The 23,642-nt window shown below is 42.6% G+C and overlaps 2 protein-coding genes across 8 annotated transcripts in view; one reads left to right on the forward strand and one right to left on the reverse strand.

Moving 5' to 3' along the window:
• Nucleotides 1–9,651, reverse strand: POLR2L (RNA polymerase II, I and III subunit L). 2 transcript variants are annotated; one of them, XM_083428519.1, is made up of 3 exons: nt 9,536–9,651; nt 7,191–7,292; nt 1–442 (listed from the first exon to the last, which is right to left on the reverse strand). In XM_083428519.1, exons 2-3 carry the CDS (start codon nt 7,283–7,285, stop codon nt 334–336), a joined length of 204 nt encoding a protein of 67 aa, XP_083284645.1. In that variant the 5' UTR covers nt 7,286–7,292; nt 9,536–9,651; the 3' UTR covers nt 1–333. The 2 variants fall into 2 exon arrangements, with proteins under 2 accessions (XP_083284645.1, XP_083284646.1); XM_083428520.1 differs by having other exon boundaries at nt 9,551–9,573.
• A 217-nt stretch (nt 9,652–9,868) lies between these two features.
• Nucleotides 9,869–23,642, forward strand: part of TSPAN4 (tetraspanin 4) — a 503,822-nt gene continuing 490,048 nt past the window's right edge. Inside the window, exon 1 of one of the 6 annotated variants that reach the window (XM_083428340.1) lies at nt 9,869–9,990. The gene's annotated coding sequence lies outside the window, so the exon portion shown is untranslated. Of the gene's footprint in view, nt 9,991–11,078; nt 11,171–23,642 lie in introns of those variants that run through there. The other 5 variants (XM_083428342.1, XM_083428336.1, XM_083428333.1 and 2 more) reach the window with 5 other exon arrangements.

Raw genomic sequence — 23,642 nt, forward strand, 5'->3', positions numbered from 1 at the left:
TGTGGCTATAACGACAACCTTTATTAAAACTGCTGCCAGTAACACAAAGTACAGTTTTTAAAAAAATCACAATTCTCCACAACCCATGAGATTCTGATGAACTTCCATCCCTGTTTTAATTAAATCTACAGTCCCCAACTGTGTGTAAGTGGATTTCATCTTTCAGTAATTTCTTTTCAAGAGGTTAGTGGCTAGAGCCTATAGCATGCCCAGAGAGTGAAATCCTTCACTGGACATGATGATCTGCATTTGTACCCCCCTGCAGCTTAGTTTGAGGAGTTCTAACAGCACGCTGGTCCATATGTATGTAGTATAATGCATCCTTTCTGCTATTTATTTCTCCAGAGGGGCATAATTCAGGAGCTTCTCAATCAGATCCACGTGGGCAAGCAGCATTCGCCGACAGCAATATCTCTTCAGACCCAGAGCATCCAAAGCATCACTAAGAACAAACAAAAAGCAGGTGTGTTTGAAAGAAAAGCAGCATGCTGAAACCTGATCCCAGCCAAATAAAGGGAAAAGCCCTGTCCATGAGATAGAAGAGGAACTATAGGGCGGCAGGCACAGTGATAATAAAACATTTTTTTAAAAACTAAAACAATTTCAAAATATTCTAAAAATATTAAAATATAGTCCATAGAAGAAAGGTGATTGACTGTGGTAGGGGGCTGAACCCCCACTCCCCAAGGATCAGACGAATAGGATTGCTATTTTTCATTTCATAACATTTATATACGGCTTGATTTTAGAAAATGCTATCCTCAGAGCCATTTACAAGACTGCTGCTGTACTCAAGTTACTGTTCTCTAAGTTTCACTTTGATAATCTGCTAGTTTTTAGTTTTCTAATTCATTATGACTATAAACACATTTTAACAATACTGAATGTGACAGGCTTAACTTTATTATTTGCCCATTAAAGAAGCAGATGTAAAAGTGTGCCTGTACACAACTTCCATCATAGCCAGCCTGCCTGCCTTGAGTTTCTCTTTAAGAACAGTTATTGGATCCCCAAGATGAAATCTCAGCCATCTGTCTCTTAATTAAGGTCTACCTAGCCACAGACTTTCCCCCCTTATGTTCCAAGAAAACAAAAAGCCTGGAGGGTAGGCGGGAAACCCACAAGCTTGTATGTCTGTGGACTAGTTTATGTTAGTCTTGTAACAAAGCACCAAATGCACAGAACACCGCTTCTGCCGCTATTGGGCTCCTGAAGGAGCTTCGTTCTCCCAAAGACATATAAACAAACCATTACCTGAAAACACATCTAGTATTAGCTTACTTTTACACCATGCCTGTGCTTTGCAATTCACTGTGCTCCCCATCACAAACACTTCTGGCTTCTAGCAATCTTCAGGAGCCCTTTCTAACTTTCCTCTCTCCCATCCATACAATAAGTGCTGTTTTCACCACAAACCTAGGATGAGTGAATATGCATAGTATGGGAAGCAGGATTACAGCAGATGGTCCACCCCGATCTAAGTATTATTTGTCGTCGTTACTACTACTACTACTACTACTTTTTATGAATCACCTTATACCCAAATGTCTCCTTCAGCAAAGAAGTTAGCAAACACTGGAAGGCTTTGGAAGCACTCTCAAACAACAGGTGTCCATTTTGACATATTCTGTAGGTCCAAAATAAAGTCTTCCTACACACATGTATTTCGAACGCTGCAGTAGCAGCAGGACTGGAGGAACAAAAGCAGTTTGGTAAGAGGCCATGAAGTAGGCATGGCTAGTCTAAGTCAGGCTATTGGTCCTCCTAGCCTAGTACTGGGAGCCATCTTTAACCTGGCATCATATGACATTCACAATTATCTGCAGTTACAAAGGAAGAATTGGGATCACTCCCAATTTTTAATCTCAAGCACTTTAAATACACACACACACACACACGGGGGGGGGGGGGGTGTTCCTTTTTCTGCAGCTAGGCAGGGCAACAAAGGTGCCAAATTCAAGAAGTACCAAATTGAAGCAGAGGCTGGAAAGGAAGAATTGGCTAGAAACTTACAGTTCACTCCCAGTTCTACCTCTGGAGTTTGGCTCTGTACCTTCACCAATCATGCTGAACAGGTGAATGTGTGCCCCCTGCATCACCTTACCAGCCAAATGGGGAGGTCTGGCAGGATTAGTATGCCGGTGGGCCAGAGGTTTCCCTATGCTGCTCTAATGAATGTGATAAATGATCAGTGAGGGGACAGTAAGTTTGGTGACTGTTTTAGACAGGTTCTTTCTTATTAGTGGCCAGTTAACTCCAAGTTCAGGCTTTGCTATCTATCCTCTACCTTAAAAGATACAGCTTCTCTGGTGTCTAACCTGACCTTTTAGGTCAGCATTTGTTTCTGTTCCATTGGGGTTTTCAATGGAGACTGATGAGCTAAGATTAGCAATGGCTGGGCAGTTGACCCTCTGATGTAGCAACACATTCAAAAAGAAGTTGAGTTTTTCCAAGTGTTATTAATGTACATTTTGACATGTAATAAAGTAATAAATTTCCCATTTAAGAATTTAAATTTCCCATTTAAGAATTTTGCTCATGATTTATGCTAGGGTGGTGGTATGGGCAAACCAAGTTCTCTTTTTTTTTTAATATATATTTATTGAAGTTTTCAAATAAAGCATATATTAGATAAGCACAGCTTATCATTGTCCATTTAACATCTCTCAATTATTACATGGGACTCCCCCACACCTCCCGCATACACTTACATCATTATTAAATTTATTTCAAACAAATTATCATTTAACTCATCTTAATTAATAATCTTAATTTGGTTTGACATATAATTCAGCCTTAAATCTAATTTAATGGTAGACAATTATCTGCACTGGCATCCAATTCAACACTCAGCCAAATTACAATATTTTTGTAAATAAATCTTAAATTCCCTCCAGTCTTCTTCCATCCTTTCTTCTCCCTGGTCTCGAATTCTGCCGGTCATCTCGGCTAATTGCATATAGTCCATCAGTTGCATCTGCCATTCTTCCACAGTGGGTAGCTCCTGAGTTTTCCAATTCTTGGCAATTAATATTCTTGCTGCTGTTGTTGCATACATAAAGAATGTTCTGTCCTTTTTTAACACACTCTGGCCTACAATACCCAGGAGAAAGGCCTCTGGTTTCTTAGTAAAGGTGTATTTAAACACCTTTTTTAATTCATTATATATCTTCTCCCAAAAGGCCTTCACTCTAGGGCAGGTCCACCAGAGGTGAAAAAATGTTCCTTCATTTTCCTTACATTTCCAACATTTGCTATCAGACGAATGGTATATTTTAGCCAGTTTAACAGGGGTCATGTACCATCTATACATCATTTTCATCACATTTTCCTTCAACGCATTACATGCAGTGAAGTTCAGCCCAGAGGTCCACAACCTTTCCCAATCTTCAAACATAATATTATACCCAATGTCCTGCGCCCATTTTATCATTGTTGATTTTACCATTTCGTCATGTGTGTTCCATTTCAGCAGCAAGTTATACATTCTTGAAAGTACCTTAGTCTTAGGTTCTAACAGTTCAGTTTCTAACTTTGACTTTTCCACTTGGAATCCTAGCTTTTTGTCATTTTTAAACACTTCTTTAATCTGAGCATATTGTAACCAGTCTCGCACTTTGTCTCTCATCTTTTCTAAACTCTGCAATTTCCAGTTGTCACCATCCTTTTCTATTATCTCCCAATATTTTGGCCAGTTGGCCTCCATATTGGCTCTTTTCCGAGCCTTAGCCTCCAGGGGTGACAGCCACCTCGGAGTTTTATTCTCCAGTAAGTCTTTATATTTTGTCCAGACATTAAAAACTGATTTTCTGACAATATGGTGGGCAAACCAAGTTCTCATTCCCATTATGGGTCTACTAGAGTAATTAACATTCAGTTTGAGATGTGAGGTGCTCACAGATCAAGTAGGTAGAAGTCATAAAATAGAAGCAGAAAGCTGATGAGCATAATAAGACAGTGCCTCTTGAACTTAAGAGGCCTCCAGCACACACACTAGATTTCCACATAGGATAAAATCTTCAGTACAGTGTATGACCTCAGAAGTTATTCAAATAATGGTAACAACATAAATCACCCTGTCAAATATTTTAATAGAGGCTCAATCAGTTTCATATTTATTTTATTTTTAGCACTTAGGCTGCAATCCTAAACAGTGGGGTTTACTTCCAAGTAGACACACATAAGATTGTGCTGTTAACCTTCCCAAAATTGCAGAAACGTTTGGCACTACAAAATACTTAAAATAAGCCCCCACACCTTGATTGTTATCAACCCATGGTGTAGTTTTTAAAACTCTGAATGTGGAATATTTTTAGCTAAACTAATCAGCAGAACTGAATAGATTTTTGAATATTTTTACCACCTCCAATATTCTAAATAACTGTCTGAAGAAACTCAATGTAAGAGAAAAACAGCATTTCCAAATTCTGCAAAATCTCTGCATCCTCAGACAAGTAAATTATTCCCTTTAGCTGACCCATTTTTTGCTACAAGAAATGATTTTAATAATATCTGACATATAGATCTGCCCTCAAAATTGTGAGTAGGCACTGAGCTAACAGACAGCTTTGCTGCAAGGGAGAAACTCAAATATGTATTGTCTACCCACTTGGTCAATGTAAAATCATACAATAAATTGCAAGAGAATCTGATTTATGCCCAAGGCATAATTCAGGTGCATTTATCATGCAAATATTGTACTAAAGTACTACTTAATCTCAAATTCTAGATCCATAAATTCCAATTCTGTATTTGCAAGGGAAAATCAATTGCTAGCAGAATGGCTATGATTAACTACAACCAGAAACAATGCTGCAAAGGTAAGAAAAATGATGGATACAGCAACAACGAAGAATTATATATGAGACTTCTCTAGACACTAGCTAGTCAAGAAAGAAAGCCTTTCTTCATCCTTTCCTTCTATATGTTTTTGATTTTATATTATCTAGATGTTTAATTCCTATTTGGAAAATAGTGTTACACAGGTCTCAGAAGCTGAATTATGCAGCACCCATAAGTGAAGCATGTACTAGCATTTTTCTTAAAACACATGAGCTCTTAAAACAAGGTTAATAGGTAGAAATCTGCCACAGCACTTGATACTTTGTGATTTTTAAAAATCAAGCAAGTGTTTCTTATGCTTTTCTATATAATTCATGCATTCGAAACTACCATGTTGAAAGAAAGGCTCTGAATGAGCTGGAACCACTGTTCAGATAACATATTACATGTGTTATACTCTATTTTTAGCAGCATCAGCGACACAGTAAAAATAAAGAAGCTTCTTCGTTCTAGTATACAAAACATCTTTTCATATCATCAAATTTGAACCAAGTGTTCATATCATGCAGCTCACAGAAACCTGTGCACCTTTTAAGAGCTAATTGGTATTCTAAAAAATCAGATACTATTTAAAATGCCCTAAAATAGAATTTCAGTTCCTTTTAAAAGTGTCTAACTCCTGTAACCACAGGGGGGAAAGAAGCGTGACAGCAGAAAGTTTAGGTACTTTCTAAGATTAGCCTTTAATTAATTATAGGATCTTAGATGTTCTAAGTTCTCAAGAGTTCTGAGGACTCAGCAAGACAATGGGGCCTGTCATTTCATACTATTCAAGAGAATCAGAATTGTTTTCTGAAAAATGGAACCATGGCTACAATCCTATATGTACCTGGGAATAAGCCTATGGAACTATGGAAGCAAGGCTAGGACCATACTGTTAACAGAAATGCAAGAGAGTTATGTTTGTGCGAAACATTACACTGAAATACAGTTGTACCTCAGGTTACAGACGCTTCAGGTTACAGACTCTGCTAACCCAGAAATAGTACCTTGGGTTAAGAACTTTGCTTCAGGATGAGAACAGAAATCGCGGCACGGCGGCACAGCAGTAGCGGGAGGCCCCATTAGCTAAAGTGGTACCTCAGGTTAAGAACGGACCTCCAGAACGAATTAAGTTCTTAGCCCGAGGCACCACTGTCCAAAAGATGGGCAACACTATCTTCTGTTCATTGATTTGTTTGCCATGTCAGATGGTAATGCTTAATCAGAGCACTAGAGGATGCTTGAATATAAATGCTGAAATAGTGTCAGTTCTTGCAGCTCTACCTGTGTGGGAGAGATTGAAATGCTCCAATTGTGTTCGACATTCACTTCTCACTTTGTCAGTAAGTTTTATATGTGGGAAAGTGCTTTCACTTAAAGTTCAGCAATGTAAGACTGAGGTCAACCAATGATTTTTTCTAAATCAGCCTAAGAACTTTCACTTGAATTTCTGTTTCCCCGAAAATAAGACAGTGTCTTATATTAATTTTTGCTCCCAAAGATGCGCTAGGTCTTATTTTCAGGGAATGTCTTATTTTTCCATTAAGAAGAATACAGTACACATTTATTGTTGGGGGGGAAAAGGAAATTTATTACCTGCATATGATACAAAGCCTTACAGTAGCTTTGGGGGCCTTATATTCTGGGGTGGCCTTATTATTGGGGAGGCCTTATATTCGGGGGAGGCCTTTTATTACAGCAAGAGGTAAAACTGGAAGTAGGTCTTATTTTTGGGGGATGTCTTACTTTCGGGGAAGCAGTGTAGTTAGGCAAAGGAAATTCAAGTTTATACAATCCAACTTAAATATGCAAATCAAGCATGTTTATGGAAGTTTTTCCAATTTTCATAATTCATTTCAAGTGCAGCAAGGGATTTGTTTAATCAGAGTACAACCTTCTACACTGAGCCATATCTGAGAAAAAGCAAAGCAAAGCAAAGGGGGGTTTAAAATGTGTCCAATGTTAGCTCCTCAGTACTGTAGCTACATTTCCCCCATAGAACTCTCAAAAGCCCCCTCAAGAAAATCAGGCAATCTCAATTATTTGTAGGTAACTTGCTTAGGCTGCAATTCTAAGTCCACTACCCTTGGAGTTAGCTCCACTGAATTCATTGGACTAAGTTTTGAGTACACAGGACTAGGATTGCACTTTAAAATATCCCTGAGTTTATGCTTTCATTATTAATATGGTTCTATACTGATGAAATTATTATTTATAAAAATTGGACCTACACTTCATAAAACATGAGCACAGGATAAAGAGTGTTATACATACCTTTTTGTGAATGATCCCCAGACTACTACAAAATGTTGATACTTTTCTCAAAACCGTTGTGAAAACACAAGAGTGTGAAGCAGAGTCCTTACCCTTCTGTATACTCAGCTTGCAGAAGACCAAGATATGCCTCCCATTTGTTTCCAACGATTTTGCCGCAAGTGAAGCATCTCACTGGTATGATCATTTTACACCTAGGGAAGCATTAAAAACAGGAAATTTAAACAGTAAGCGCACGATTTGATGTATCTAAAACTAATACCAAGCAGTCTAACCAAGGCATTCAAACTGCATTAGTTCCAAAGGCAAAGCTAAGTGGGTATGGACCTGGTCAGTGTCTGAAAGTAGGAGCACTGGAGCCCTCTTTCTGGTGTTCAGCCTGAACTGATCAGGGAAAAAGCGTGTACAGAGCAGAGGCATGCACACTGGCCCCACCCACATTGTCCCCACACAAGCTGGCTCTACTTCTTAACCTTCTTGTGTTGAGCTTCCTGAAGGGGCTTTAAAAGATTTTTCTTCCTGCTCAGTGTGGGAAGGCTGGGATTTGAACCAACAAGCTGGAGATGTTCTGGGGCAGCACCAGCATGCATGCCCCGGGCTCCTTATACTGTACACTTTTTGTTCTTGCATGCTTAGTCTGGACATCTGAAGCCGTCTCCTAAGAGCCCTATGCAATCGGGACAAAGTGTGTATTCAACACAAATCTTAGTATAATTCTAAATATGTGCTCTTACATGTGCTAAGGCTGCAGTCCTATGCACACTTATCTGAAGTCTCATAACAAATAAAGTTATTTATTGTATGACTTGGATGTATTTAATTGCAAGAACCTTAATGGTTTTGAAGAAAACCAACACTGGCTATAGATGCTGGTTGGCAAAACCGATATCCTTTCTTCAAAATGTTGTCAGCGCTTTGACCTAAGTATATGTTTACATTTCACCTTTGTATAAGACAGCAATTTTGATAGGAATTTCACTGAGTCTAGCTTAATCTGGGCTGGCTATGAATTAATATTTTTAAGTTTTATTGAAGCACAATAACCATTACTGATAACTGAAAGTTACTGATTGCCATTAATAGTAATTATTTTTCAATAAACTAATAATTTGATAGCTCAACCAGTTCTCTTTTGCCTTTAAACTGAAGAGCATTATTCCAATAATTTAAGACCCATTTACCTCCAAGCAAAAAGGTGAATAAAGATTAAACTGCAGTTAACTGAAGAAGTGTGCATGCACATGAAAGCTTATATCAAGAACAAATTTAAAGGTAAAGGACCCCTGACAGTTAAGTCCAGTCGCGAACAACTCTGGGATTGTGGCGCTCATCTCACTTTACTGGCCGAGGGAGCCGGCGTTTGTCCACAGACAGTTTTTCCAGGTCATGTGGCCAGCATGACTAAGCCACTTCTGGCGAAACCAGAGCAGCGCACGGAAATGCCGTTTACCTTCCTGCCGGAGCGGTACCAATTTATCTACTTGCACTTTTTGGCGTGCTTTCAAACTGCTAGGTTAGCAGGAGCTGGGACTGAGCAACGGGAGCTCACCCCGTCACGGGGATTCAAACAGCCAACCTTCCGACTGGCAAGCCCAAGACTCAGTGGTTTAGACCACAGCGCCACCCGTGGCCCAAGAACAAATTTAGTTGGTATCTAAGGTACTACTGGACATATATATATACGAAAGCAAATATATACGAAAGCAAATATATATATATATATATACGAAATATATACGAAATATATACGAAAGCAAATATATATATATATATATATATATAAAATTTCTACTGCAGTTAACTGCTTTTTACAACGCAAGTAAGACTCTTGTGGCACCAGAAAGACAACCATATAACTTGTGGCATAAACTTTAGTGAACTAGTAAGCACTTGGTAAGAATGAATGGTGGCTCCAAACGGCGAACTCATATGTCACAATAAATGTGTTAAGTGTTCAAGGCACCACGAGGCTCTTGCTTGAAATCAACTCGTCATCCTCTTGTTCTCCTTGACTCTCCAAGTAAACATGGCCAAGCCCTCGCCCGCCCCAGATTTCGGCAATACTTTAAAGCTATATAAAGAGGGGCGCGTGGCTTCCGTCCTTGCCCACATCAGAGTGCCTGGCCGGGAGCGGTGGCCCCGAGCAAGATGTAAATATGGTGCTACAGAAACTGGAGGAAGGGGCAGAGGAGAAACCGCCCGCGTTCACAGAAACCGGTCTGAGCCTTCGGAAGCGATTTAATCCCGCTTCTCACTCTTTTCTCCTTCAGAATTAGCATTACCGCGGCGGCGGTGAAAGAGCAGGAAAGTCACGACTGCTACGAGATCCCTTTCCTTCTCTTACTACGAGCGTTTTTGAAGAGGGGGGAGGACCGGGAAAAGGCGACAAAGGGAAACCCGAACTAAAGCAGGAGGCTCGGCGGAACAACTGACCTACCTAACGGACACTCGCCGCGTCCCGCGCGCACCGTTGCCGCCGTTACCAGCTTTGCAAATCGCCACGCCCCCTCCTCGCCGGGCGCTACTAATCCACGCAATGGGGGGGAGAACTGTTTTCACACTTCCGCAGCAGTACGCTACAGTGAGCAAGTTAAGAGACAACCGCGGGAGATTTCCGCGCAGATCAGCACGCCCCGTGGAGGGCTGAGGACAGCGCCCTCTTCTTTTTCGCTCTATTCTTAACCCGGCCCCTCTCCGAGGGTGCGGAATGGTACGGTCCGAGCGGTACGGCGTCGCGGTTGGCTCAAGAAAGTTGCGTTCGGAGAGGGCTTTCGCGTTTCTCGTGCGCGCTGAGTGGCAGCTGGGGCGTTCGGATTGCAGAGCGCTGAGTCTGGGCAGCGGGAGCAGCTTGAGCTCGCAGCTTCATTGGAGCAAGTGGCGGCGGAGCGTCAGGTACTCCTTTGCATTCGTGTTTCTTTTCGCGCTGTTCTGCAGGCACTTGTTGCTAGAGTTTTTTTTATTTCTTTCTCCAAGCGAGAGTTTTAGAAAAAGAAGGCTGATTTTTCTGTCTTCCGTACATTGAGTTGTGGTGTTGGCTGGAAAAGTGCAACTGGTGGTGTTGCAGTAGTTCAGCCCCGTCAAGTTTTTCCTTGCTGATGGGAGCTATAAAACGGGAAAAGATAAGGTGGGGAGAGGAAAACGGTATTTCCCTCGGCTCCAAATCTAAATCAGGCTGCTGATGCCTTGCAGAGGAACACAGCTGCTCTGGTGTTATGCTACTTGTGGCGATTTCTTTCTCTCTCTTTTGCGCTGCCAAAACCCACTCAAGTTAGTGGGGATTTGCAGTATGTGCTTGGGAGAAAATGCCTAGATGGCTATTTCCAAATGGTGATCGCAATCTCGGTGATGTTTCTACTGAAAGCACGAGAGAGAACTTTAAATGGAAACACGCTGCCAGAAAGGAGTTTTCGTTTATATATTTAAAAATCCCTTCATTTTGGAGAGCCTAGGAGAAATAGCAACAACCGCTCTTGGACATTCAATCCAGCCAGACTTTCCCTAATGCTGATGCCCCGGCGCTCGCTCTCTTTCGGAAATGAAAAACGCCCCCCCCCCCCCCCAGCAAGGAGAGCATCTTTCTCCTTCCTCTCGGTTATTAACTTGATGGATCCGTGGGTCGCTAGTGTCACGCGAAAACTTGCCCAATATTAAAAAAATAATATGCGGGGAGTAGCTGCTCTCCAAACCTTTGGGAGGCGGGACCTACAACAGTCCTGTTTCTTTTCGCTGGAAAACAAACCTCTCTGTGCGTCTCGCGCCCCAGTTCTTCGCACATCGGTAGCCCGATCCAGTGCACGTTTACTCTGAAGTAAATTCCAGATCACGGGTGACAGTGATAGGTTTACTTCCCTTTGAAAGTGCGTAGGCTTTGCAGCCTGAGCAAACCATATCAACGTTTAGGTTGCATGCCATAATTCCCCCCCCCCCCGCTCCCCCTCCGGCATTTCTAGGTGGTGGTATATGGTGGTCGGTAGAGCCACATCCTGGTACGCCCTCAGTCCCATGCACACTTATTGGCGGGTGAACCCATGGAATTGAGCGGGACCTTATCCTCCGGAGTAAACAATTACAGGTTACTATTTACTATTTTTATTTGTATTTTGTGTGCCACCCTTCTCCAAGGAGCTCAGGGTGGGGTGGCGTATGCAGCTCTTATTTTCAAAACAGCCCCGCGAGGGAGATTTGGGGCTGAGAAATGTTGACTGACTCAAGGTCGCCCCTTGATGGGTGAGTGGAGAGGTGAGCTGGGGTCTCCTTGGAAAACCTCCTGAAAGGAGGACTATTTGCCATAGCGCAGATTTTTTGGGGGGCGGGCGGCAACATTTCATGCATATTTTACAGTGGGATTTCTTCCTCTGAAGGAGAAATAAATGTGAATGCAGTTGGAGTTAATAATGGGGCTTCTCTACACTATGGTTTGAGAAGTGTGGGCCCAGTACAACTTTTTATGCAGTCCTCTGTTTGGCTGAGGTGAATGGGTGTGGTCTGTTTGACTTTTCTAGAGTAACTTTGGCTTCTCTCCTGCCACTGGTGCCGAATTAAATTTTAGAGTCTCCTTTAAAAGGGTGAGATTTATTCACAACTGTATTTAAGAACAAACTGTTCCCGCTTCAGGGGGATTAGCATGTGGTGTTTGCAGGATTGTATCCAATGGCAACATTTTATTTGGGGAAAGAGTTATAAATCATGGGGGTGGGGAGTTTGAGGCAGAAGAGCAAATGACTAGGATACCAGAGTTTGCAAGCTGTAAGGCTCTGTGTCCTTCCACAAGCTATTGCTATGTCTTCAGGCAAAAGACCAAGAGAGATGCTATCAGATTTCTTGATCTCTCCCAGTTGTGTCTCTGAGTATGCTTGGCATTTGAATCGAGTGGGATTGTTATTATTGGTCCTCATTCTGCAAATATTTATCCAACGCTGTGGGTCATGTAGATGTTTACTTTAGAGTAAGTTTCCTTGAACTCCCTGCAACTTACTTTTGAGCAAACACCTGGAAGATTGGGTTCTATCGCTTTCTTACTACAGACTTTCTTTGAGAGGTGTGCCATTTCCTGAGACGAAAGGGAAGGTGGTGGTTGAGGTTTTTGGTGGGAAAATTGAATTGTGTCCTTGGAAGATTAAGTCTTACTGGGAGACCAAGGGGAAGCAATACATTCTGGTATCTGAGGCAGACCCTAAATTGACACCTTCCTCCCTGCCAGGGAAGACGGGGTGAGGAAAGATCTACATCAGGAGCAAGGTGGGGAAAGGAAGTTCAACACCGGGATCGGCTGTCCAAGAGGATTATGCCACCTGAGGCAGTTGTCTCACCTTGCCTCTTGGTTGGGCTGGCCCTGAGGGAACTATCCCTTATAGCAACAGTAGCTAACCTGTTGCTCTCCAGACATTGCTGGACTCCAACTCCTCTCAACCCTAGTTAGCATGGCCTCTATTTGGGGATGATGGGAGTTGTAGTTCAGCAACATCTGGAAGGCCACATGTTAGCTACTCCTGCACTACCACCAGGAAGACACCATGGTGGCTTTTGGGAATTGTATTGGATGGGGTGAGGGGCAAGAGTCAAGGTCTTTCACCTTAGGCTAGCTTGCTTAAGCTATAACTTTTACAGCTAGGGTGGGTGGGGGGAGATCTGTATATTCCTCCCCCACCCAAAGTGCACTGCAGGTTATTCATTTAGCAGGAGGAGGAAAGAGTCTTTCAACATCACCTCCTCACAAGGATGAGATTGTTTGTGTGAAGAGCTGTACCTTGGGGAGTGGGTGATTTTTCACATAAGACTTTGTATCCCATTGCTTTGCCCAGCCGAGCCCAGCCTGCTATACAGTGGACATGAATATATACTGGTGATGCTTGAGGAATCAAAGTGTGTGCTGACCATGTTCCCTTTCGCATTACTGTGAACATAATTTCCTGGGTCCTCCGTTTGGCCTCTGTAGAAAACAGGATGCTGGACAGGACTTTGCTCTGTTTCACCAGCGTTGTTCTTATTTTCTTACAGCTTGTCTTGTGGCACCTTAAAAGACTCAATAAATTTATTATGGGTGACATAAGCTTTGGTGGACAAGTTTGATGCATAACAAGTTATCCTCAGTTGGCAGATTTGGGTATAGGTCAGGCATGGGGCACTTGTGGCTCTCCAGATGTTGTGGGATTCCATCTCCCATCAGCCCCAGCCAGGAATGATAGGAGTTATAATCCAGCAACATCTGGAGGGCCGCAGATGCCCCATCCCTGGTACAGAGGAAAACAAACAAGTAAGACTGTGACAATCCTTTATATACAAACTCCTCCTTTCACTTCTAATAACTATGTGGCCAAAAATGGCATAATCCGCACCAAAAGACATTGGCAGGTTTTGGGGAACTCTAAGAGTTGCAGAAGTACAATTAAAAAAACCCTAAAAGTGAGAGGAGAGGGAGAGGACATGCACTAGTGTGGACTGAGCATGCTTAGTGGCCAGAGAACACGGAGTGTCTTTTGGGGGAAAGAAAATGTGGTGGGTTGGAATGGAGTATTCAGACAGTCATTCTCCCCAGAATACTCTATTCCAGCCCACCCAGTCCCCCCCCCCCAAAAAAAACCCCCCACTCTGTGTTCTCTGGCCCCTGAACATGCTCAGTTCCCACTGGTGCATGTCTGCTTATGTCCTCCTCCCACCACACACATTTTTAGGATTTTTTTGTATTTCTGCAACTTTGGGTGTGAATGGTGCCATTTTTTATTTTTATTTTTGCTACATGATCATTCGTTGCTGTTATTGCGATTTACTCTTGGGTAATTCTGGAGTTCCTGTGAATAACCAACCTCCTACCTTAACTGCTCATCTTGTCACTTTTAATCCAGTGGTGATATAGATAGGGAAAGGCCCTGACTCATTCAAAGTTCTTTCATTCATTTCTTCCGCCTTTGATTTATTTCTTGACTGTGTGTGTGTGTAGTGGGAGGCAATCAAGTAAACATAATCTATGTAGTTTGCGGAGGCTGTAGATCAGAGGGAGAGAAGCCAATATTTTGCTGAGAGACCAGCTGCCTTTGGCCTTCCTTCGACGGTCACTTAGCAGCAGCAGCAGCAGCAGCCATTCCTTCAGGCTACCTGAACTGTTTCTTTCCCAGCTGGTCCTCATAAGAACTGTAACTTTAAGAATTGGTATATGAGCTTGCTTGATACCTCCTTTTCTATCTCTTTCCCTTTCTGAGTGATATATTTTAGATTGTTTGTAAGCAGCTCTGGGCGCAAGTCTGAAGGGGCAGGGTAGAAATGCTTTAAATAAATGAAAGGCCTGCAAATAACCAGGAAAAATGTGTCTCACCTCCCCCCCCTTCCCCCCTTTCTTTCTGGGTGTTTACATCTCTAAGTTTGTTATTTTAAGTTGGACATTGATGAAGTTGGACACTGACTGTGCATCATGGACCTTTTAAAACTTACTGAAGTTGGATTGAAACTAGGATGATTGTTTGTCCTACATTACTGAGACAGTTCTTGTGTTTGAATGGCTGTTTGGTCCAAGTTCCATTTAAAGATTAAGAACCTTAAGAAAGGAGAGCAAGGGGGCCATTGAAATTGCCCAGCAGTGGTTAGCACCTGGACAGCAGTCTGAGCAGGTGCACAGGTCACCTGGTGAGATGTGTTGTTTCTCTATGTAGTTTCCCCCCTCTAAATTTGCATCTATGCATAGTCTTTAGTCTGCACATTTAAAGCAAATTGTGCCATCTTGTCTCTTTTGGGAATGCATTTCATCTCTTTTGGTGATATATGACTTCCTGAAGCTGGTGTTGCACATTAGAAATAAAGATGGAGTGATTCTCAAATTGGATCATACGCAGATTGCTGCATTCCCCCTAAGAATCAGTAATGCTATGTGGTCATTGATCAGGGTGTTGTTGTCCCATGTTTGTGGCTATCATGCACCATCGCTTTGTGCTTGGACAGTGGCTTGCTGTTGGATCAGATTCATTTATTATTGGCAAAGCCAATAATCTTTCAATAAATTGAAGGAGGGCCAGCATTAAAGTGATAGCACGTAAAGTTCCAGGGTCCAATAGCTGTTTTTGTCATCCTGAGCAGAAGGAGTTAGGCACAATGCGTCTCTTTCAAAATGCAGATTCTCCAGTAATCCCTTATTCATGGGATAGCTGCAATGCTTATCTCAGCATGAAGTGTGCATTAGGAACAAACCAGGGGGAAAATAAGAGAAGTTAAATGAGAAATATGTGTGGGTACTACTGATGTTCAGTAGTTCACTAAAATTACCAGTGGGATAGGGACAAGAGAGTAAAGAAAGGCATAAAAAACCTAAATGTAGCTCCTCCTATGTTGGTCTGTTGCATTACTTAATTGCAGATTCATTAGAATCAGATTCATTTTGATTATGTGTGGTATTGCATTAAGAGTGCAATCCCATACACTTATATAAGTGTGAATAGGATTGCAGCCTTGATGAACTATCAGTGGATTATATTTGCATGGATTTACTTCTAGGTGGACATCCAAAGATCTCCATATGGATTGTAAGTGGTCTGTCATTCTCAATTTGATGAAAGCTTTTCAACGTTGAAGCAATGTGACAAGCAAGTGACGGTTTAAAACACTGCATGAAGTGTTTTCAAAGCAAGGTTGGCCAGTAAGTCCCATGGGCTACATCTGGTCCCCGACTTAATTTTATTTCCCTTGACAAAATGTCCTATTGTGTTTTGGTGCAGATGTAGTACTGTAAAACACTTGCCAGTAGTTTTGCTCATAAAGAAGATTGTTTTCAGGAGTTGAGTGTGAGAGAGATTCCACACTTCCCCTTTGGATTTTCAGTGTAATGTCCCATAACTGTGGAACTCTTACTGCTAGATTGTGTTGACTGTGTTATAGATCCTGACTTCCCAACTTCTAACAGCAGAAATGAAGGCAGGGAAGCTTTTGCCAGCTGTTTCTCTTTGTGTCAGAGAAGTTTCACAGGCTAAATTTATGCATATTGGACTGCTGTGAGAAGCAGAGAAAAGGACCAGTAAGAAACAGAAGAAAACAAGCTGGCATCTGAATAGGAAAGGAGGTGGTGGGTTGTGCTGCAAAATTTGCTTCTATTATCTGGAGCGCTGCTGGGAGCGAGCAGCCCCCAAGAGTGCAGAAGTTGACTGGCCCTGGCCTGTTCTAAAGAAACACGGCTTTGCAAGTGAAATTAACACATTTTAAAATGGGCACTGAAATTAGCTGCACATTAAACCTGAGTGCCTCCTTGAGGTCAGATCTTAACCATTATTCATCTTGTTGGTAAGTAATACACATACCCATTAACATTCAAGACTTGCATGCACCACCAGGTCTTGATTCATTTCCTTGTGTCTAGTCGCTCTAGTTAATGTTGTGCTATTGTATTGATAAAAAGGTCTTGCAGTACCTAGGGCAAATGTCTGGAAATAAAGATTTCTCATCTTTCTTTCTTTTTTTACTTTAGAAGTTGGAACAAGCAAGCCAAGAAAACCCCTTGCTGTGCACCATAGCAAAAGATTTGTCATGCTCCCGCAAAACACTTAGGCACAAACTACTCAACTTTCTATCCTACTTCCTGTGAGATGCAGAGAGAGGGCCCACATCGACTTCAAAGCCCCAATACACAGATGTGGCTGGATGTAAGCATGCAGAGCATCATCTCCAGTCCTAGGTGGCTACTTCCATTGATTTTAATGGAACTTGTTTCCACATTAGTGTTAGTGTAACAAAACAGTAACATGGCCATGTTCTGCCCCAGCTGGTCTTCCAGGATATAGGAGAGCAGTCAACAGTTGTAGTACCTCTTCGTTTACCAACTGATGTGGTAGAACCACATTCAGGCAAGCCCAGGTCAGAGCCTTGCCTAGAGGAGAGTGGAGCTGTTGTTTCAGAGGCCTTCTGAAGATTGGCTCAACCAGTCTTGCTGTTGGCCCCTCCATCTCCACTGAACTGTTTGCATCTTAAGGGCTGGTGCCTTGTCCTGCAGGCTCCTGTGGCCCTGGGAATAAGCCTTCTGAATCTCAAAGAGTTCTGCCAAGCCATGTGTTATAGGCTGGAAAGACCTGGTAGGAGAGATGTGGAGAGTCCTTGTTAGTGCCAGCACCAAGGGTCAGCATGGTCAGATATCTGCTGAGAGCCTTCACCTTGGCAAGGGACCCACTGATAAGAGCCCCATGGCAGTGAGGAGGTAGACTCACAGAGAGTATCTTGCCCAAAGGCCTTGCAGACTGTGGATGCAATATAGCTTGTCATCTAGGTCATCCTGTGGTGGGGTGTCAGCATTTGGCTGAGGAAAGTAGAGAGCATACTTGCATAGATATTAATTGGATGAATATAGCTGAATGAGCAAAAACACAAAACTCAAATATAGATAGATAGATAGATAGATAGAGAGAGAGAGGGACGCGGGTGGCGCTGTGGTCTAAACCACTGAGCCTAGGGCTTGCCGATCGGAAGGTCGTGGAACGTCGGCTCCCTCGGCCAGTAAAGTGAGATGAGTGCCACAACCCCAGAGTTGTTCACGAGTGGACTTAACTGTCAGGGGTCCTTTACCTAGATAGATATAGATATGGATATGGATATGGATATGGATATGGATATAGATATAGATATAGATATAGATATAGATATAGATACATATGGACTACTTGGGGTGGGGAGGAGGGGCAAGATGCAACTCAAATAAAAAGGGCAATAAATAAAGAAATAAAGCACTGGTGCAGAACTGATATTTTAATTCCCAGAATACAGCTCCCATCACCCTTTACGGTTTGCTGTGTTGGCTGGGGGCTGGTGGGAACTATAGTCCAACAAAACATCTGAAGTGCACCACATTCCACATTGAAGATCTTGCTCTAACAGCTAACACCACACTGGCTTTTAGGATTGGAGTGCTTCCTTCAGTCCAGAAAACAAGAAGAATAAACCATCACTGGGCTAATCAGAGCAAAGGACTCCTGTCATGCACTTTTGACTGGTGGTGTTAAGAGGGAATTCAGCAGATGTTGCTCATTTTTCCTTTTCTCTTTTCTCTTTTCCTTTTCTTATACTGTATCTGTGCATGGTTAGATGCACCTGTTGAAATTCCTTAGCCATCTCCATCTTGCCCCTATACCCTTTTGATTTTCTAATAGTTCAGTGCAGTAGTTTATGGTCCTGGTGTGAAGTTGCATGTGCAACAGAGAACTAATAAGGCATGCTTTGAAAATGGAACTCTCTGGGACCATATTTCCCCATAGTGTTGTTAGCTAATTTTATTGAATTAGGCCATTCTTCATATTATGCGATTTCCATTGGCATCAGAAAATGAATGTGCTGCTTTGCCATCCTTATGGGTTAAGTTTGTTAGTATTGTATTACTTTTATTAAAGCGCTAGTTTGTCTAAAAATGGAATTTCCACTTCCCCTGACGTGAGAGTTGATAGAAGCCATTACTGCTCTGTGTATAAATAATTGTGCCTTAATGCACAGCTTATATTAATGCATTTTCCGTGACTGGGTTTTGAACACATGGATTATTGACCTGATGTGCAGAAACCCCAGCCTCAACTTGAACTGTGGCGAAACCCAAGCAGTGAGTTTTTGCGGCTGTTGAAACATGATTTTTATGACTTGGAGTGCTAATGAAGATACAATTTACTCCCCTTTGCTTACCCAAGGACAGTAATTCTCTACAGCTGTGAACAGAGGGAATTGAATTGGCACTGAGCACAGATGGAACTGCTGTGTACGGTCTTTGGAAACCAATGGGTTATTTTTCCTTCCTTAGCTGTTGAAGTTTTCACAAACTTAAATGTCATTCTGTAATCCTTTGTCAGGAGTGCAGTCGTCTTGAAGAAATTATGTTGTTTTGAAAGATTTTTTTTTATTGAAGTGGGTGTAAAAAGGGAAATGTTGTTTAAAGCTGAAGACCTAAATGTTTTTGTTGAGAGATAAGTCCCATTGAGCGTAGTGAGATCACTTCCAAGTAAACCCAAGGAGCATTTTGCTGTAAGGCTTTGTGCTCCCCACTTTCTGAGCTGTGAGAAGACTTAAAACAGTGTGATACGGTCTACTTTCCTTTCGTATAACCAGAGCTTGGTGATGCAAATAAATTCCTGCAGCAGACAGCATAACTTCTGACCCTCCATTAGATATTCATAGAAGGCTACAGCATCCCAAGGTGCTTTACCTTCTCCTAGCCCACAGCCCTTTCTTGCTCTGTCTCTGCTCAAATTCATACTGCAAAAACTCTTTCTAGCATCCTTCTCTGAAGCTGAACTGAATGGAAACTTGGAGTTGTTGGTTTGGAAGATGACGTTGTACTGTGGTGCAACATGGGCTAGATGCTGCTGCATGATGCAAACACCAGTCCTGCCTAACTATTTTTCTCTCAAACTCTGGTGGGTATTACATTCCAACTCTAGAGTCCTAAAGGGGCATTTGGTACATTTAAGTTTTTGATCACCTATGAATTTTATCAAATAAACTATGGTGGTATTGTTTATTCAGACAAACAAACTCCTAACAGTATACTCATAGCTTTGTAATGCAGCAATGTAGGTTGTTATTTTATTAATTGCTTGTACTGTTATAGCCTGATGTTACCTTGGAAGAACTACTGGATTCAGCAGTTAATCTCACAAGTAAGTTATTTTCACAGGAAGAAGAAGGAAAGCAACCTCTCTACAAATGACTATTCTCATGTCAGGAAAGGGGCCAAGGCCATGAGAGTCTGATGAGCTTTTTTCCAGCTCGGATTGCTGGCAGCATGCGTGCTTTGTATGTACTGGGAGGCACACTTCCCATATGCCACCCAGCTGAGCAAGAGGCAGGTGTGCATGTTTCCCTGCCTTTTAGGTGGCAGGAGGAAGACAGGCCCAGGTGCTTGCTCACAGACAGACCCAGAGCTGGCCAGGGAAAGGGAGAAGCTGACCTTGCCCTTCTGGAGCACCAGACAGAGGGAGACAGTTTGAACCTCACTCCTAGCCAGGCACACTTGGTGGGCTTGTCTCTGTCTCATCTTTCCTTGGCTGTGCATCGGTGTTCTTGAAGTTGCTGGAGGATGGGTGGTGGTGGTGAATGGTTGGGACCTGCAAAGCTGTGAGAGCCGGAGAGAGCAGCCGTTGTGGCAGCAGGAGATGCCTTGAGAAGCTGTGCCTTCTCCTCAGGGTTGAGGTGTCTCCTGGCCTGGCAGCAGCAACAGCTGTCCTGGGCAGCATCTCCTCTTTCTCACTCTCTCACCTCTTTCTCCTCTTTGCTCTCTCCCATGTTATGCCATCTCCCATGTTTGCCACCCCCAACTTGCTTCCTGGGGGATATGCCACCGTTTACCCCCTAGATCTGGGATTGTTGCAAACCTGTGGTTCTCAAGGGTGTTCAACGATGACTTGCTGCTCAACGATCTCTTGCCTTAGATGTGATTGGTGTATGTTCAGGGAAACAGCAGGGTTGAGTGAGCCTGTGTTACATAAAATCCTTGATAAGTTGTTTTAACTGGAGGGTCTTTGACACATTCATGTTGTTTCCCTTGTAACACTAGCATAGGACAATAACCATTCCCATATCTGCTGATTGTCCTCCTGCCAATGACAGCCCACAACTTACCTTCATTCACTTTTAGCTTGCCTTCTGCTAGTTCTATAGTACCATTGATAATGAGCTGTAGAGGGTTCACACTTCCTCAACTTCTTAGCACTTTGATGAAGTGATAGTTGCTTGATCTTTGTGACCTTGGACTGTTCTTGGGGACTGCAAAATGTTTTCCTGTACTTGACATTCTCCAATGATTGTCAGAATATATTTTTCTGCTATGAATGGATGATACTCCTATGGATTAGATTGTTGAGCTGTTAAGTGTGTATTGTGTGGCAAAACTAATAGCTACGTTTGCTTGAAATCGATTGACTTGTGATCAGTTATTTGGAGTTGGAATTGTCTTGAAATGCTTGCTTTTGCATATAGCTCTTGTTACCTTATGCAGAAGGATACACTACTTGGTTGGGCTGCTTCTTAGCCAAAGTTCAGCATGTAGGAAGTTCAACAGGTAGGAACCTGGAGTTCTTTTGTCTAATGAGATTGATACAACTCTTGTTTAACAAAGATTTTCTCATATGTTGAGCAACTCAAATATATATTTTCATGAAGTTGTAGTCTCTAATTTAGCGCTCATCAATGTTCAAGACAATGATGACATCTTTGCTCTTGAGCTTATCCCAGTTAAGTGATTCAAGTGGCCAAATAACCTCTCAAATGATTTTATAAATTATCAGTTGAAGTGGGGCAAAGTGTGATGCATCTTTCTTCCTCGATCTTCTAATTTTCCCACCATCATGAAAAATGGAGTTTCTGTGTTCACACCTCACACTAAGCAAAAAATTTTTTTGTAACCATGTTCAACAAACCATGAGTTATATCACAGGCAAGCTAACAAGCCATGGTGGGGGTCTTTCCTTCTTCCAAACCTTGGTTTATTTTCTCAGCTGTTCTTGCCTTGTTGAGTTTCTAGGGTGGGGTGTCCAAACAAAACATGGTTGTGCAATCCTGCTGGGTTCAGACATATTACCAAGCCATACTTAAAACAAAACATATTTTGTAAGCCACTTGTATGTGAACAAGGAGCCCTCAAACATGCCCAAGTATCCTGGGATATATGGGCACATAACTCTGTTCACACAGAGCACTGTCCTGGCCTATTGTACCTTATTTCTGCCTTGAGAGAACTGAGAATGCATTCTAGATCAGACCTAACACCAGTGGAGGCTGATCCATTTAGGCGAATGGTGTACACCTCAGCCAACCCCCACTTGTCTGCCTTAATATTTACAGCCATTCGGTGGAACTGCATGGTGTTGGCTTAAGCTCTACCTATGGTTTGTCTCTCTGCCTTCTGCCCTGCCAGTCCCAATGGAAAGCAGTTACCACAGGCTGCCATTCTGCCACAGCAGTGCAGTGCAAGATGGTTAGGAGTAGTGTAGGTGAGATGTATTTCAGGAATGTTTGTCCTTCGCTACTGAAGTTATCATTGAGGGATCACTGATACCTCTGAAGAATCTCTGGGATCTCTAAAACACAGTCAGAAGACCCACTCTATAGAGGTCCTCAATCAGTAACAAGAAGATTCACTGGCAGTTTTTCTGTTGCTCAAGGCTCTGACCTACCACCGAAAGGTCTTTGTACCTTCACCTGTTTTGTTTCTTTTTCACTCTCATCCCTTGCTGAACGTGGAGATAATACAGTATACTGTACTTCCTGGAACTGCAAGCTCAGGGTATTTTGTTTTCTAATGAACATTGAATTTCTATATATACACCCAGGCGCTTGGATACCACCCAGTAAGTTTTATGCTGTGAAAATGGTAGATGTAGGGGTGGCTAGAGCCTTTTGCTAGGATCCAAAAGTAACTGAATTCTGGGATTATGAAGTAGCCAGAGTGTACAGCTTTTTGCCATCAAGTTTGCTGGGGTGAGCGTCAGCTGTGAAGGAAGTGGGCAAAACAGTGACCAGGAAGAGATGCCATACAGGACTTTATAAATCACACTAGTAGCATAAATTGCTTGTACCTCTTCTATAAGTGTGATATTTGTGATTCCTTTAATGTGCAAAGAAGCTGGTACATCAGTTGATGTGGCATGGCTTGCACCCCTTCTTCATGGGCAGAAGATGCAGGAAAGATGCAGGGGAAATGGCCAATGCAGTTGAGTGTATAGGGGCTTTGTGGCTGCAAATGCATCCCTTTCCTATCATGTGCGCATGGTGTGGGAAGCTGTGGCCAATCTCCCCTCCCATCATGCCCAAAGCTGTCCCACAGCAGAACTGCCTTGGTGTGCATGCTCTCGCTCCTGCTGGTTAGGAAGAGTGGGATGCATTTTGTCTTTAGATTATAGAACTAGGCATAGGTTTGTGTTTTTGTGCAACTGAGATTTTCTTACTTTTTCTTAATCTTGCCTGTCGACTATGGCTGAAAGTTAGCAGGGACTGCTGACCCTTAAATGATATAAGGAGAGAGAGAGGAGGAAGAGAAGCAGAAATGCACAATTCTACAGGAACTATTAAGCATGTGAAATAAAGCAGCAAAAATTATATTGAAAAAGAAAATAATTGTTAGATTTGGTGCCACCTTCTTTGTTGTTTGCTTTCTGGAACTTCAGTCGAGCATTGCAAACCTTTTGAGGCAGGCAGTGCATGCTTGGCTGTTTCAGGAAGGAAAGGGCCAAAATATAGATGTCTCTCTGACAGTGAATGGTGATTTTTTTACCTTCCAGTCTTCTCCCGGTCCCTGCTAGTCAGAGGCATAGCAGTTCAGACCAGCCTTTCCTAACCTGGGGCCCTTCTGCTCTTCTGGACCACAACTTCCATCAGCCCCAGCTAGTTGTAGTACAAAATATCGACGGGGCACACCATGTTGGGGAAGGTTGGCCCAGACTGCTGTGCCTCTGACTTCCCACTTAGTCAAGGAACGTACTGGGAGCTTTGCTTTTCATTGCCTATTACAGTGGTACCTTGGGTTACATACGCTTCAGGTTACAGACGCTTCAGGTTACAGACTCCGCTAACCCAGAAATAGTACCTCGGGTTAAGAACTTTGC

This window comes from Podarcis tiliguerta, assembly GCF_965153285.1.
Source record: "Podarcis tiliguerta genome assembly, chromosome: 1".
NCBI classification, from domain to species: Eukaryota; Metazoa; Chordata; class Lepidosauria; order Squamata; family Lacertidae; genus Podarcis; species Podarcis tiliguerta.